Source organism: Psammomys obesus, unplaced genomic scaffold, assembly GCF_907164565.1.
Source record: "Psammomys obesus unplaced genomic scaffold, mPsaObe1.curated_primary_1811, whole genome shotgun sequence".
NCBI lineage: Eukaryota > Metazoa > Chordata > Mammalia > Rodentia > Muridae > Psammomys > Psammomys obesus.
The window spans coordinates 12,890,735-12,908,019 of record NW_026596091.1 but is presented as its reverse complement, the minus strand read 5'-3'; the positions used below and the strand labels follow the sequence as shown (position 1 = coordinate 12,908,019).

Below are 17,285 nucleotides of genomic sequence, written 5' to 3'. Positions count from 1 at the left end.
TTTGTTTGTTTTATCATTTGTTACAATTTATTCAATTTGTATCCTGGCCATGGCCCCCTCCCTCCTCTCCTCACAAACCCACCCTCCTTCCCTCTTCTTCCCCTATTCCCCTCCCCTAGTCCACTGATAGGGGAGGTCCTCCTCCTCTTCTATCTGACCCTAGCCTATCAGGTCTCACCAGGATTGGTTGCATTGTCTTCCTTTGTGGCCTGGCAAGGCTGAACCCCCCCCCCCCACCCAGGGGGAGGTGATCAGAGAGCCTGCCACTGAGTTCATGCCAGAGAAAGTCCCTGCTTCACTTACTAGGGATCCCACTTAGAGATCCCACTATGGACTACATCTGAGCCACCGTTTTAGGTCCTCTCCATACATTGTCCTTGGTTGGGGTCACTCTCTAGGGTTCCCAGGGCTCAGTTTTTTTGGATCTGTTGGTCTCCTTTTGGAGCTCGTGTCATCTCCAGGTCTTTGTATCTCCCTCTTCTTTCATAAAATTACATGCATTCTGCCCAAAGTTTGGCTGTGAGTCTCAGCCTCTGCTTCGATACCTCAATCAGTAGAGTCTTTCAGAGGCCTTCTGTGCTAGGCTCCTGTCCTGTTCCATCCTCTCATGCTACTGAAGTCTATACCGTTTACCCTTCTGAATGAGGATTGAGCATCTTCTCTAAGGTCTTCCTAGTTTGTTGGCTTCTTTGGAGTATAGATTTTAGTATGTTTATCCTATATTATATGTCTAATAACTTCTTATGAGTGAGTATATACATGTGTGTCTTTCTGTTTCTGGGTTACCTCACTAAAGATGATCTTTTCTAGTTCCCAGCATTTGCTTGCAAATTTCATAACTTCCCTGTTTTTAATAGCTGAGTAGTATTCCACTGTGTAAATGTACTATAATATCTGTATCCATTCTTCCATTGAGGGACATCTGGGTTGTTTCCAGATTCTAGCTATTAATAAAGCTGCTACAAACATGTCCTTGTTGTATAGTTGAGCATATTTCAGATATATGCCTAGGAGTGATATGGATGGATCTTGAGGTGGCACTATTCCTAACTTTCTGAGAAAGCATCAGATTGATTTCCAAAGTTGTTGTACAAGTCTCCCTGATGCCCCCATAACACATACTCTCCCTTGCTTCAGGTCTTTCACATCACAGAAGCTTCCTCAAGTGTACTGCCTGGTGTTGTGTCAACTTGACACAAGCTAGAGTCATCAGAGAGGAAAAAGCCACAGTTGAGAAAATTCCTCCATGAGACCCAGATGTAAGGAATTTTCCCAATTAGTGATCAATGAGGGAAGGTCCAGTCCATGGTGAGTGATGCCATTCCTAGGCTAGTCGTCCTGGGTTCGACAAGAAAGCAGGCTGAGCAAGCCACAAGAAGCAAGCCAGTAAGCAGCACCCCTCCTTGGTCTCTGCATCAGCTCCTGCCTCCAGGTTTCTGCCCTGCTTGATTTCCTGTCCTGACTTCCATTGGTGATGAACAGCAATATTAAAGTATAAACTGAATAAACCCTTTCCTTCCCAAACTTGTTTTTTTGGTTATGGTAAGGTTTTTTGTTTGTTTGTTTGTTTGTTTTTGTTTGAGAAATAAAAAGCCTAAGACACCTGGCAACCCTCCCTAGCACTGTAACCCTAACACTTATAGCACTGTACATGCTTTTTAGCCTCACCCTTCTTTTGTCCATGACTACAGCACTTATCATTATATATCCTGCTTATTTACCATGATATATCCTGCTTATTGACCATGGTTATTGTTGGCCTCAATCACTAAGCACTCCATGAGAGCAGCCATTTTTTTTATACTTTACTCAGTGCCATAAATAGATACAAAATCAGTTCCTTGGCTGAGAATAGTCAAAAGATACTGTTCTCTGATTAAACAAAAGATGTGATAAATGACTCCGGTATTTTTATCCCTCTTTGTTGGACTCCTGTGTCATTCATTCTTCAACTTCAGAAAAAAAAAAAAAAAGGTTTCTTACTGCAGAAATGTCTTACTGTTCCCAGAGACACACAATTATTCCTATGTACACACCTAGACTGCTTTCCCAGAGGGTAGGTGCTGTGCCTCCTTATGTTCAGCACTGAGCAGTGTCTGACATCCAGTGCTCAAATACTCAGTAAATCAAAGGAGCCAATGAATACAAACGACAAATTCCCTCCAAACATGTATCCCGCTCGCACATAACAAAACCAAACTTCTTTTACTTTCTAAGCCATGTAATAACAGAATGTGTATTAATTTAACCCAATCGATTATATTTTTCTATACATATAGTTCTGGTGTCCAGGTATGCTAAGAAGAAAAAGCTCTAATAACACACACTACATTCCACTGTAGAAGTAAAAACTTGTGTGAAGGGTCTATATGTGCATGTGTTCACACACGCGTGCGGAGGCCAGAAATCAGCACTGGCTGCCTTCCTCCATTGCTTCTCCACTGGCTGCACTTGTTCTGACATGCTCTCTCCTGACTAATGATTGCCTAGACCGGCAGGCCAGCAAGCCCTCCGCCTTTTCAGCACTGCGACTACAGGTGATTGCATGCTACCATGCACAGTTTTTCACTTGGGTAGCAGGAATATGAACTCAAGTTTCATGAGTTGCTTCATGCTTGCACAGCTAGCACTTGACCAGCTGAGCTCTATCTCTGAATCTTTATATCTGATGAGGTGATTTAATAAATAAATTATCTAATAAGTTTAATATATTTGAAGACTTTATGAATTAAGTATTAAACAAATGGGTTTATAATAAAATACTTTATTTTTTTCTCATAGAAATTAAAAGAAGTATGATTTTCTGACCATCACTTAAAACTATCCAAAGTACCCATCAAGTGTTTGCATTATGCAGTTCTATCACTACAAAAGGAAAATGACTGTTCCACTTTGCTCAGAAAGTTAATAGTGAGAATACACTTACCTGAGCTTCTCGGAGCTTGGCTGTAGTGCTTTGCTGAAGAGCTTGCTGTTCTTGATGCTGTTGCTTTGATTTTTCTAACTGATGTTGCAATTCAGTGGAATTTGTTACTTTTTCCTTCAACTTAAAAAAAATGTATACTGTTAGCTGAGAACTTAGGACATAATGTGATCATATTAAGCATAAATATCTGGCATTATGTCAATTCTCAAGTTGGAAAAGAAAATGAAATTCAAGCCATATAAAAAAAATCAGCTTTAAAGCAGTTCCTCATTAATTATAAAATTATAATTTCATGATTAAGAATCCATCCTCTAACCATTAAATCTCATCCTAAAAAGAAAACAAATCTTTCTCCAGATTGTCATCAGTTCATCACTGTCTTTGTATACATATATGCTAAAGTAGTTAATATACAATTTATACACACACACACACACACCAATAACCTAAACCACAGTATCTGCATTTCTTTTACTTTTTAATAGTTACACTTATGGTATACTAGGAAGGAATATGAGCTGCTACCACATCTAATACACTACCTCTAAAGAAAATCTATTGCTGAATTAACAGATTTTAACCTGAGTATCTGTTCAATTCAAATAAAAGTCATAATTCAATCATAAAATTTTCTTTAACCACATAAGGGTGCCATTTGAGCAACTACAACTTTTTCTGGGTTAACATTCAAACAGGTGATTTGGAGGCAGTTCTTGGGGTGTTAGGACTTGCACATAGGACCTGAAGCTACAGCAGTGAGCTCTATTACACCTGAGATGGTTAATTATTAAAAATGAAATCAAGTAAATGTGAACTCAGTGTTTACATGCTGCTAATGATCCACACCAGGTATCTGATGGTCTTATTAGGAAATGGCTCTTCCTAGGTAGGAAGAACACAGCAGCCCAAGGGCCAGCTTCCTGGAGAAAGCTAAAATGTAGTTAGTATATTTCTGCTAAGAACTTTGAGGATAACAGTAACAAGACAATGTAGTAACTTTAAAATGTAGCAAACAAGTAGGAAATGCTGCAATGTGAAATAAAAATAATTACAATTAAAGTTCTTGACACAAAGGTGAGCCTTGGCATGTTTAAGACACTTCAAGTCTAAAGTCATCTGGTAGTATCAATCAGGTTCAGATGCTAGCTTACCTGCTCTTCCAAACGAGAGAGCTTGAGCTGTAAGTCAGCCACTTGCTGCTCCTTCTCCATCAGCTTCTCACTGGAGAGCTGCCTCTGCTCCTTCAGCCTGCCGTGCGCTTCCCCCAGCTGACGCTCAGTCTCCAGAAGTTTGCTATGTAACTTTAAAACAGAAATCAAAGTGTGCATGTGTATGTAAATGGGAACATACCAACTACTTTAGTAAACTGCACTTTCACCAGTTAACTGTGTGCCACCTTTTCACTGTATATCCCTTCACACCTGATACTAGAGAATAACTTAGACTACAACTGAATTTTAATCACATGTATTATAACAAGTCACATAAAATTATGAAGAAGCATTGCATATTTTGTACCTATTTTCTTTTTCTCTTTAAAAAATACAGATGAGGTTTGGAGAGGTGGCTCAGCAGTTTAAGAGCTCTGGCTGTTCTTCCAAAGAACCTGGGTTTGAGTCCCAGCACCTACATGGCAGCTCACAACCATCTGTAACTCCAGTTCTCCTATATATGACTCCCTCTTCTGGGTTCTGAAGGTACCAGGCATGCAAAACACCCATACACAAAATAATAATAAAATTTTTAAAATACAGGAGACCAAGGTGCTGCCAGCCATCCAAATCCCTGCCTAAGTGCTACCAGCTGCCAAGAATGCACAGCTTTCCTTTCCTTTGTTCTGTGGTGTAGGCGGAGTTGGGGGACGAAGGGCAGATGGAATTTCTGAGCTTATGCAGGGGTGAGCAAGGGTTGTAGCTGAACATAAGGTAAAGGATGTAAAATAAAATGAAACTTAAAAATTGTGATACTCAAGGCACATTCAGACACATTCTTTTGTCTTCCCACAGTGATTTTTGTTAGTTTTCCATAGTTAAGAACTACTACACTTGACTTAAATTTTTTAATTATACTTTAAAAATTATTATTATTAAAAGTTTTATTTCATTTGTATGGGTGATTTCCTTGCATGTATATCTGTGTATCCTGTGTGTGCCTGGTGCCCAAGAGGCCAGAAAAGGTATCAGATCTCCTGGAACTGGTGTTACAGTAGTTGTGAGCTGCAAGAATATTTAACTAAAGAATGGTGAGCATCTGAATTAACACAACAGCTAAAACCTACTACATACCCGGTAGCGGGCAGCACTCTAAGCGACTTTTGTTAATTCATGAATGTTTCACAATGGTGTCATTGAAGGGCGCTCACCTGGCTTACTTCCCCCTGCAGCTGTAGCCCATGCTGCTCCTTCTCTTCACGCTGCTGCTGCAGCTGCTTGAACTCCACTCTGAGGTGCTGGTGCTTGGTCTCCACTTCCCGCAGCTCTTCTTTGAGCTTCTGAGCAGCCTCTCCCTTCTCACTGAGTTCTGCTTGGACCCTCTGCAGTGAACCTTCTGACGCGGCTAACCTTGCCTGGAGCTGCTGACAATCCAGGTCCCTTTGATGGAGGGCTGCCTGTATATTCTTTCTACTCACTGACTCTTCGTTATGCTTGTCCTCTAAGTGGGTGTAGTCCAGTTCTTTTTTCAGCAACTTTTCAGTCAAGTTCTGAAATAGCAATTTAAATGCTTAATACTTTTTCACTATTCCAGTTTCTCAAACTATCTTTTAAGTACTTAATATTATAGTATAAAAGTGTAGAAAATACTTTAGGAAAGAATTATGACATACCAACTTACAATTTTATTATTGGTCATCATGACTGTACTGATACAAAATAAAAGCTACCAAGAAAATATTGCCACAACCTGAAAACACATATATGTCTGTGTGTGTGTATATATATGTATATGTATATACATATATATTGAATTATTTGGTAGTATGCCGCATATTTATGTTTCTACTTCAGTTAAAAAGTTAAAGTGACCTTTCATTCAATAAAAGTTATTCTGACTACTTATATGCTGTAAGCCTCTGACTTGGGTCTACCAGCTTCCCAAGTATAACAGCTTAGCACAGCGTGTCACCTGCCTCTTTCGTATCTGATCCTACTATATGCATTTTTATCTTCCCTTCCGGATAAAGACTATTTTTTTTACAGTTACAAGCTAAAATGAATTCAAAAATCTTTCTGGGTATATAAAGAAATGATGTAAAGATAATATTTATTTATTTACTTCATAATTTTATTTTACTCAAACTAGCAAAAAAAAAAAAAAAAAAAGAAAAGAAAAGAAAAACACCACACACACAAATAACACCATTAATCATACATCTGTATAAATCAACTTAAGTTCAAAGGCTGGTCTCAGTACTGTTGTTACAACTGACAATGAACATTTTTAAAATCACATAAAATACAAGCAAAACTTTAACTTCCCAAGAAAGCTGCACATGTCAAGAAGGTACTGCAGAGGGGACCTGGTCTGTCTGTGGACATTCCTTATGAACTGCACAAGAAGCGATGGTGCAGAGGAAGACCAGACCCTCCATGTGAAAAAGACTATTGCATATGTAAAACAGGTATGTTTAAAATAGCCTTTCTAAAAGAGCTAAAATAATTTATAAACAGAAACATTTAAGAGGGCTGGGAGGTCATCAATAGTGGTTAAACACCTTTTAAGCATGAAGAAAACAGAGTTCAGTTGCCAGGGGAAGGAAAAGGGAAGAGAACAACTTTTTGTTTTTACAACTTTTGAAAATTTAATACACGAGTACTGTATTTACATTATTTGTTTCCATCCCACATTCTTCTTCTTCCAACTCCTCCTGTGTCCTCCCTGACTCCTTTTCAAATTCATGTCCTCTTATTCATTACTGTTATATACCCCACACACACACACAGGCACACACATAACCCCACTGAAAGCAGTCAGTGTTGTTTGGAAGCACATGTGTTTAGGGCTGACTACTTGGGATTAGGTGGCCGATCAGGGGCTGAACCCTAGAGAAGATTGGTTTTTCCTTTCTCAGCAGCCATTCATTATTGGTTGTAGCTCTTCTACTGCCAGTTGAGACCTTGTGACATTTCCCCATCCATGATTGTTGTCATTATGCAGATCTTGTTTAGGTGACCAAGTTGTTAAGATTTCATGGACACAATCATTGTTATATATGATGCTACCTTGCAGCAGATATCCTGGTACACAGGATCTTACAATCTCTCTGCCATTCTTTCATGATGTTCTCTGAGCCTTAGGTATAGAGGGCCTGTTGTAAATATATCAATTGGGGATTACCAAGTAATAATTTTAAAAAATGAGCTAAATCAGGTAAATCTAAAAGTAAGAAAATAACAGTTTGAATTTATTTTCAAAAGTGGTAACAGGAATTAAGAAAATATGCAAGTATGTTATTAGACACAAGGAAGGGAAAACAAGTACAAGTAGGGTAACAGCAAAACTTAAAATCTTAATAGGGAAAAGCCTAGATGCCAACTCGCAGTGAAGGTTCTTGAACATTTACCTGAGAAAAGGGAAGTTAAGATGATTATCAGAAAAATGTATTATAAAAAAGCAGCATCCAGAAAAGTGTATGTAAGAGAAGAGAAAAAAAAGAGTTGTGCTGGATAACTTTGTCAACTTGACACAAGCTAAAGTCATCTCAGAGGAGGGAACCTCAATTAAGAAAATGTCACCATACTGTTGAGCTATAGACACACCTGTAAGGCATTTTCTTAATTAATGATTGGTGGGTGGTGCTATTCCCTAAGCTGGTGGTCCTGGGTTCTGTAGGAAAGCAGACTAAACAAGCCATGTTGAGCAAGCCAGTAAGCAGGACCCCTTCCATGGCCTTTGCATCAGATCCTGCCTCCAGGATCCTGCCCTGTTCCTGTTGTGGCTTCCATCAATGATGAAGTACAATGCTGAAGTATAAGCCAAATAAACCCTTTCCTCCTCAACTTACTTCACAGCAGTGGAAACTCTAACTAAGACAAGGATAAACAATAAACCCAGAAGAAGGTAAACCCAAAAGAAGGTAAATTTTCAACAGTCAGTCAGCACGTACATGCTTTAACAAAGCAACAAAAACATTCCAAAGCGGCAGACAAAAGACTAGAGGAGAAAAGATACTTGATTCAACAGCATATTAGGCCTTTTTTTTTTTTTTATTGCATGTGTCTTACTAATTAGTAACTTCAAATAGTCTCCATATAAAGACACATATAGAGCTCACATTTAGAAAAATAACTTTTTTGATTCATATGCTAAAGTAAATCTGCTTATTGATCCATAAAAATCATTCCTAAAGACTGTAAGCTGCTGAACTCAGAATATAACCATGCTTGATGACACTGAGCACTGGGTAGCATGTAAGTTGTAAATGTGCTATAAGATTAAGGATATTTGTCGGCATGGTGGTGCACACGTATAATTCCAGCACTCAGGGACACAAAAGCAGGCCCATTTCTTTGAGTTTGAGGCCAGCCTAGTCCACAAAGCGAGTCCAGGACAGCCAAGTCTACACAGAGAAACTCACTCGAAAAAAACAAGAAAAAAAAAAAAGATTAGGGCTATTTGTAAGTTAATCTCTTTCCCACAGACTTATATATAATATATAGTCACTGAAAAATCTACCCTTTCCACACATCTTCCAGACACTTTGACTCTCTAGAAAGCAAAAGTGCCTGATAAGCAATGACTAATAAAAATTCACTTGTCCTAAAATATTAATCAAATTCTATCAAGCTGAGGTGATAGCACATGCCTATAACCCCAGCACTCAACTTTTAACATTGACTGTTTAAAAATACAGTAAAATCAATTAAAGAAAACAGTGCAGGGGTTCTAGCTTATCTCTATGCATGGTCCTTGGTTGGAATATCAGTGTTAGAAAAGATCCCTGTGCCCAGATTTTTTTTTTTTCTCTCCTTGTGGAGCTCCTGTCCCCTCCGGGTCTTTCTATCCCCCTTTCTTTCATAAGTATCCCTGCACTCTGCCCAAAGTCTGGCTATGAGTCTCAGCATCTTCTTTGATACCCTGCTGGGTAGAGTTTTTCAGAGGCCCTCTGTGGTAGGCTCCTGTCCTGTTTCTTGTTTTCTCCCTCTTCCAATGTCCATTCTCTTTGCCTTTCTGAATAAGGATTGATCATCTTACCCAGGGTCCTCCTTGATTAGCTTCCTTAGGTGTACAGATTTTAGTATGTTTATCCTATAGTATATGTCTAATGTCCACTTATGAGTATATAACCCCTGCACACATGTAGCCCATGACAGCTCAGTGTCCAAGTGGGTTTACTAGTAATGGGAACAGGGACTGTCTCTGACATGAACTCAGTGGCTGGCTCTTTGATCAGCTCCCCCTGAGGGAGGTGCAGCCTTACCAGGCCACAGAGGAGGCCATTGCAGCCACTCCTGATGAGACCTGACAGGGTAAGGTCAGATGGAAGGGGAGGAGGACCTCCCCTATCAGTGGACTGGGGGAGGGGCATGTGTGGAGAAGAGAGAGGAAGGGTGAGATTGGGAGGGCACACGGGAGGGGGCTACAGTTGGGATACAAAGTGAATAAAGTGTAATTAATAAAAAAAATAAATTTAAAAAAAGAAAACAGTGACTTCTTTCAATTCTCCATATCTATCCTTACAATGAATTTTGAGATATTATTCCTATTTATTACCAAGAAGTCTGAAGCTGATCCTTATACGATTTAACTAAGAAGCAGTCATTAATGATTTTAATCAAATTAATTTCTTAAAACACATTAATTTAGAAAGTAAATTAATTCATTATCCCTAAAATTTTCCCTACTCAAGTTTAAATTACAAAGTACATATGAGGCCTAGATAGTAATCATTTATATAATGAAAGCTTCCTTTTTAATTTTTAAATTAAAATTTTTAATTTAATTTTTAATTGTTTTTCCATATTTTATGAAAATAACAATTTCCTTATGTTTCATTTGTTATCCAAATGTTACTTGCCCATGGAAAAGGACTGAATGAAAAAGAATGATGTTTCAATGCTTTATAGATAACTATCTGGCATCTTTCATTTTATGAACTGCATTTCCTCTTACATGGTTCCATACCTTTTTACATCTACCTTTCAACATGAGGTTCTATTAATCCCTTTACCATTATGAAATCCTCCTTAGCATCCTTAACAACTCAGTTAAAAATTTATGTTTCTGTAATGGTCTTTTCTGATTTAGTAGGCTGTACATTAGGAAAACACTGACCATGGCCATAACCCAACCCTGTTATTACAACACTTGCCAAACAAACAATAAAATCGATATTCACTGATGTGTTTACTGAAAGCTCATGAAATCCTTACCACCTTAGTTTGTTTACTATCCATGTTCATTCCAAGAAACAGAAAATACTATCTCTAGCAGACAAACCTGGTCAATACGTAGAAATCTGAGACAGAAACATGGCTTTGGCTACTGCACTATACTGCTCATAAAATACATCTCTTGGCATTAGTACCAACATGTTGCAAATATGGCAGAAATCTATGGGCACTCAAGTCCATATATAAGATGTGCTGTATGCAATAGCCTAGGCACAGTCTCCCATTGACTTTAAATCATGCCTACATTGTTTAAACAACATAAATGTTTCATACAGAACTGCAGACATGGGTCAGCTGTAAAGAGCACTTGTTCTTGTAGATGACCCAGCGTTTGCATCTTAGCACCATTAGGGTAACTCAGAACTACCTGTAACTTCAGTTCTAGAGAATGCAATACTCTCCCCTGGCTTTCAAGAGCACCAGGAACACATGTGGTACACTGGTACATACATACATACATACATACATACATACATACATACATACATACATACACATTAAAGATTAAAAATCCAATCCACAGCTGCTTGAATTTGTGGCTCTGAAATCTGCAGACACATGGACCAAAAGTATCACACAATAGAATACATAGCAGTATTTTAAGTATTTGCCTTATTGGTCCTTGCTTTGACTTATGTATATCTTAAAAGCCAAGACTACTAAAAGGGAAAGCAGTACAGATAAAAAGAGATGACAGGTGAGACTCTCCAAAATATCTCAGTCTTTTACAACCACCCGCTATATAAGTAATCTTGGATAAACAATGATTTTTTTAATTTATATGAAAATTCAAATTTATATGAAAAATGTATATGAAATTTAGAATTTATATGAAAAATAATTAATCTGAGGTTTAGAATTTTGTTTAATACAATTTTTATTAAAAAATAAAACAGTTTCTTCCATTTATCACTTTGATTTTTAAGAGCAATACTTTATATACACTGGATTAAAACTGAATACTTTAACAACACAAATTAATATTTTCTATTTATTTATACATTTTATCTATTTTATGGGGCCAATGGCCCATAAAAAAATAAAATAAATTATTTTACATAGCATCCATCAAAAGATAATGTACAAGTCAGGATGTGTGGCATAGGCCTGCAATCCTGGATACTCAGAAGGCTGAGGCAGGGGGATATAAATTTCATGGCCAGCATGAGCACCTTAGCAACCCTATTTCAAAGAAAGAAATTAAAAACAGAAAGTACTGGGATATAATTCAGTGCAGCAAAGTTGAATAGGATGCACAAGGCCCTAGGCTTTAATCTCTAGGACCACCAAAAAAGATTATATGCAGAGATTTACAAATTTAAAATATTTTAATTGAATTAAACTGAACTGAATTGAATCATTGCCAGTAATTATGGTTTGAGTGAGGACTGGATAGCAAGGACAATAAGGGAAGGCAGATAAATAAAAGACAGACAAATGAATCTTCAGTTTATTCATTTATTTTTAACTAGATACATTATGTGAGCTTTACAGTTTCCTCACACTTCAAATCTATTCTAATATTAAAAGTAAAGTTGGTGAATGGATACTGTACAATGAAATATGTCAATACTTGAAAAATCAAACTCACGTGGTGAGCCAGTATTTTCAACATGATAAATGAATGATGCAATGTAATCACATACATGAGAAGGAAAGAAAGCCTAGTGGATTTTAATGTTACATATACAGAAAGTTCACTGATGTAGTTTAAGATTCTACATAGTGACCAACTCCTGAGAAGCTATTATTTACCAAGTATTACTATAAGAAAAAAAACATCTATCAGAAAGGCTAGGCACTTATGTACATATTATTGTTTCAATGAACAATCATGTTATCAAACAACATTCTATTTATGTTTATACCCATAGTTTTATGCTTCTTTCAACTTTAGTCAGAGAAGTTTCTTTTCACTTCCTACCTACCGTCTAAGGATTAGGGAACCTTAAAAGAAGAGCAGAAGAACGTAGGGGCTAGCAGATGGGAAGTAGAGCTGTGAAAGGCTGACTTCTAGATGCAACCTAGCTTAATGTAGGCATCAGCTCACAGCAGCTTCGGGTACCAGCACACAGCCTGCACAAGACCAGGTCAGTCAACATTCCAGCACAGACTGATACCCTCCCCCCAGTGGCACACCCCTATCAGAGGAGGAGTTACTGCAGTTAACAGCTGCTGAGAGCCACTCTCCCTTTGGGTTCCTGGCTGCTGGTAGACTACCCTTGTCCCAGCAGACAGCCACACGCCCCTGTACATATGAGCAGCACTAATTAGACTCAGGAAATCATTAATAACATTTTTTATGGGAATATAAGCTTGGACGGAGAAAAGGTGGCAAGCACTAGAGGGACAGGAAAGTAGGTAGTGTGGATGGATATCATTCATATTCAGTGTATAAATATATACAACTTTTAAAAATAAAAATGCATACTTAAAGAGAACTACCAGTAATAAACACCCAAATACACAATAAATAAAAGGTGGACAACAGTGAGGAAGACATGTCACCCTCTGGCCTCAGTCCATACCTCAAAGGCTTACATACCCATACACACATGTGCGACCCCACAGCATTAATACCAATGCTTTCTTAGTCAGAAATTGAATATTACTATAGCTCATTTACAAAGAATAAGGCAGAGACCACTGGCAGTGAAATACACATGTGTGCACACACAGATGCTTGGTGCAGTGGTACATGTCTATAATAGCACTTGAGAGGCTAAGGCAGAAGTTTATGAGTTTGAGCAAATCTGGGCTATGTAGCATATCCTGGGACAGTATCAGCCACATAACAAGACCCTGTCTCAAAAAATAAAATAAAATAAAATAAAATAAAATAAAATAAAATAAACACACAATAAAAATCCTAAAAGAAAAAAACCTGAAGTTTCACACTTTCCAATGTCAAAACTTACTACAAAACTAATAATTACACTGTGGTACTGGCATAAAGAGAAACAAAGATGAGTGGAACAGATTACCTAGAAATAAACATTCATATATGTGGTTGCTATGGTCACAAGCTTTGTATCACCCATGACTCCAAAATCGTAACTGCAAATCCTACACCCCCAAGGCAAAAGTATTAGGAGATTTCACCGTTGAGAAGCTACTAGAGTTTAGACCAAAGCCTCATAAACGAGATTAGTGTTCTTATTAAAAAGAAAAAGTAAAATGCCTCAGAGAGATCCCTCAGATCCCTCATTCCTTCTCATGCAAGGATCAAGAAGGCACCATCTATAGACCCGACAACACACTATAACAAGAAAGAAATTCTACCTAAATTTGGATGTCCTAGTCTAAATAACAACAAGAAACAATTTTCTGCTATTTGTAAGCTGCTCTGTTTATGGTGTTTTGTTACAGGGGCTGAAACAGACTAAAGCAATAGTCAAATAATTTTTAAAAAGAGTTCCATGACCATACAACAAGGGAAGGACAGTCTTCAACAAATGATATCAGGAAAAGTAAAAGCCCACATGCAGCAGAATGAAACTGGGTTTTTGTCTTAGGCATATAAAAAAATTAACCCAAAGTGAATCTAACATAAACCTAACGCCTAAGATGACAAAACTCTTAAAGAAAATAGAGAAAAAAAATATATGACATTGAATTAACAATAATTTCTTCATTTGTTACCTAAAGCACAGGCAAGGAAACTAAAAGTGCAAAATCTAGACAAGTGTTGGTGAGGCTGTGGTGAAACTGTGTAATCTGTAGAGGGGAACATAAAAAGATGTATGTAATGTCAACTGAAATCAGTAAGTAGTTATTAAAAAAAACACAATAAGGCTAGAACACAGCTCTGTGGTCAAAATACTTCTTGGCACTGCATTCATGAGGACCTGGATTGGATCCCTGTCATTACAAATGTACCTGTAGCTGCACTAAGTCTCTGATCCTCATACATTTAACCTTTCTAGCTTTCTTCATCTTACACTGTACCTCATAAACATGAGCACATGTGCACATAAATAAACATCACTGGCTAGATTCAACGTATGAAAGAGAACACAAGTTATGAAAGAGGATATAAAGCTAATTGTTTCTCTAGTTCTAATTCTGCATGGATTTTTTTTTTTTTTTTTTTTTTTTTGGTGGTGCATAAGCACGTAAGATATAATTGATACTGAATGTGTAAAATTTAATGTGAAGCTCCACAGCTTCCATTCTGAATACCTATTCTGATTGTATAGTAGTTCACTGAGCTGGTTGATTTTGGTGTGTCATGTTTATATTCATTTCTAAGGTTTTTAAATAATAAATCTTATAAATGTATATATGTAAGTATAAACATATAATAGAATTACCATATGATCCAGTAACTTGACTCTTGGATATATAAACAAAAGAATTAAAAAACAGGGTCACTTATGGCCAACTGTTGGGCAGAGTGCATGGAATCTTATGTAAGAAGTGGGAAATAGTAAGAGCTGGAGAGGACGGGAACCACACAAGGAGAACAGAACCAGAAAACTTGAACACAGGGAACTTCCCAGAGACTCATACTCCAACCAAGGACTATTCATGGAGATAACCTAGCACCCCTTCACAGATGTAGCCCATGGCAGGTCAATGTCCAAGTGGGTTACCTAGTAATGGGAACAGGGACTGCCTCTGACATAATCTGATTGGCCTGCTCTTTGATCACCTCCCCCTGAGGGGGGAGCAGCCTTACCAGGCCACAGAAGAAGACAATGCAGCCACTCCTGAGGTGATCTGATAGACTAAGATCAGAAGGAAGGAGAAGAGGACCAGAGGGGCATGCATGAGGAAGGGGGAGGGAGGGTGAGATTGGGAGGGGAGGAGGGAGGGGCTTATGGGGAATGCAAAATGAAAAAAGTGTAATTAATAGTAAAAAAATAAAAAAATTATAAAAAATAAAACAAAATAATCTAAAAATGAAATCCTAAAAAAAAAAAAAAAAAACAGGGTCACAAAGATATCGATATACTCAAGTTTTGAGCAGTATTATTTATAATAACCAGAAAGAAGAAAGCAACCCAAGTATTTACTGACAGATGGGTGTATAATGTCACAAACTTAAAATGCAGTATCATTCATCTGTAAAGAGAAATTTCAGCTATAATGTACAAGGATGAATCTTTCAGGATAATATCCTAAACATGTCAGTTACAAAACCACAAAGACTTTGACTACACTTATATAAGCGACTTAGGTGTATAAACGACATATAAATATAAGAGAAAATAGTGGTTGCCTGAAGTTAAGGGAAGGGACAATGGGGAGCATTGTTTTTTTGGTATAGAAGCAGTTTTGCAATATAAAGAGTTTTTGGAAACTGGTTTATGCAACCATGTGAATATATATAACATTAAACACATACACACACAGAGAGTCCCCTTGTCCTATTGTATGAATAAAATTAAATTAATTTGATTAATCTTATAGATTAAATTTAATGATTAAATTAAAATCTATTTACCACTATGAGTAGCTTTAAAATTCGTACCTGGTTTTTGTGTGTTAATTCGTTAATTGAACCTTTAAGGTCTTGTATTTCCTGCACATACACTGCAATTTCCTGGGGTCCTTTGGCAAGTTCACTCCTCAGTTGGCTTATTGTAGCCTGAAAAATAAAATAAAATAAAAGCAAATGAAATGGAGGTACACAAAGATTTGAAGATATGACATTTTCTGCTACTGGTGCAGTTAAATTGAATACTTGAAACTTCTCAACTTGATCTTTATTCTAATACCATAATACACCTAATTTTTTGTTTAAAATTAATTTTTAAAATACATCTGAGATGCATAATTCATATATTTAATAGTATATCAACTGAAATGCTGACATTGTCATCTATCTGAGGTAAAATCAAACTACAACTTTTATTTCATGGTTTTAAAACTGTATTTAGAGCCTCCTGAATTTAAAAAGGAAAACCAAGTTATGTCTAGAGATTCTCCAAGCTTCCATAGCAAAAGCCTTTCCTTTCATGTTAACACATGCAGATTAAACATACAATATGACTTGACCTGGCTGAATCATTTTTCTGATTATAATACAAGTATATTTATCCAAAAAATTTACCAATTTAAGTCCTACGTAGTTTTATTAACCCAAGCCACTCTGGGGTCAAGTGTTAACAGTTGAACTGAAACTTGTCTTAGTGAATTTAAACATTTTTAAAAACAAAAAAAGTTTATTGTTAAGATAATTTGATTGCATAAAACAAAAAGGAAAAACAGATGGGCAAATATCTTGAAAAGCCACACCTCTGATACATGAAAGCTCAAACATTAGAAAGCTACTGCAAATGATACTAACAAATGAAATTTGTATTATTAATATTTCTTGCTGGCTCTACTTTTTAATATAGAGTTAGTAATTTCCAGTACATATATTCCTTATAATGAATAAATTTTACAAGATGGATAATCATAAATTTAAAACTCTACTCTTAGAATACCAACAGAGTGTGTGTGTGTGTGTGTGTGTGTGTGTGTGTGTGTGTGCGCGCGCGCGCATTACAAATTAGTCTTTGCATCATAAACAAGAAATCTTGGAGGGATCTGTTTTGCTGTGACAATAGCACTGCTCAGACATTTTCACTGCTCTCTTATGAACTTGGAGTACTCAGAACTTATTTTTGAAGTATTTTCAGTGGTACTGTAGCTTTATCCATTTAGGAAAACAATGGTTTCAAATTTCAGAAACCAGTTAAACATATTAAGGACTGAATTGGATGATCAAGCACTTGGCTTTATTTCATTTTAGTAACAATAAACTAAGAAAACAATTTGGTTTAGATGAATGTGGGCACTTAACATTTTAAGTTTGATCACTAGGAAAAGAGGCGGGGGAAGAGGGTGCACCAGTGGTAGACATTAGTTGTAAGGAAACTGAGGGAAAGAGGATTAGATGAGATCTGCCCTTTCTGTATTGCACATTATCAACCAATCACTTCTATCTTTTAAAATGATAATCAAGGAAAATAATA

At 37.0% G+C, this 17,285-nt stretch overlaps 1 protein-coding gene across 7 annotated transcripts in view; it reads right to left on the bottom strand.

Annotated features, from left to right (window-relative positions):
* Positions 1–17,285, bottom strand: part of Eea1 (early endosome antigen 1) — a 107,929-nt gene that overhangs the window by 47,852 nt on the left and 42,792 nt on the right. For all 7 annotated transcript variants that reach the window (XM_055627852.1, XM_055627854.1, XM_055627853.1 and 4 more), the window contains 4 exons: positions 15,794–15,910; positions 5,289–5,627; positions 4,078–4,227; positions 2,927–3,046 (listed from right to left, as the gene is read on the bottom strand). In XM_055627852.1, coding sequence (XP_055483827.1) covers positions 2,927–3,046; positions 4,078–4,227; positions 5,289–5,627; positions 15,794–15,910 — 726 coding nt within the window. The remainder of the gene's footprint in view (positions 1–2,926; positions 3,047–4,077; positions 4,228–5,288; positions 5,628–15,793; positions 15,911–17,285) is intronic.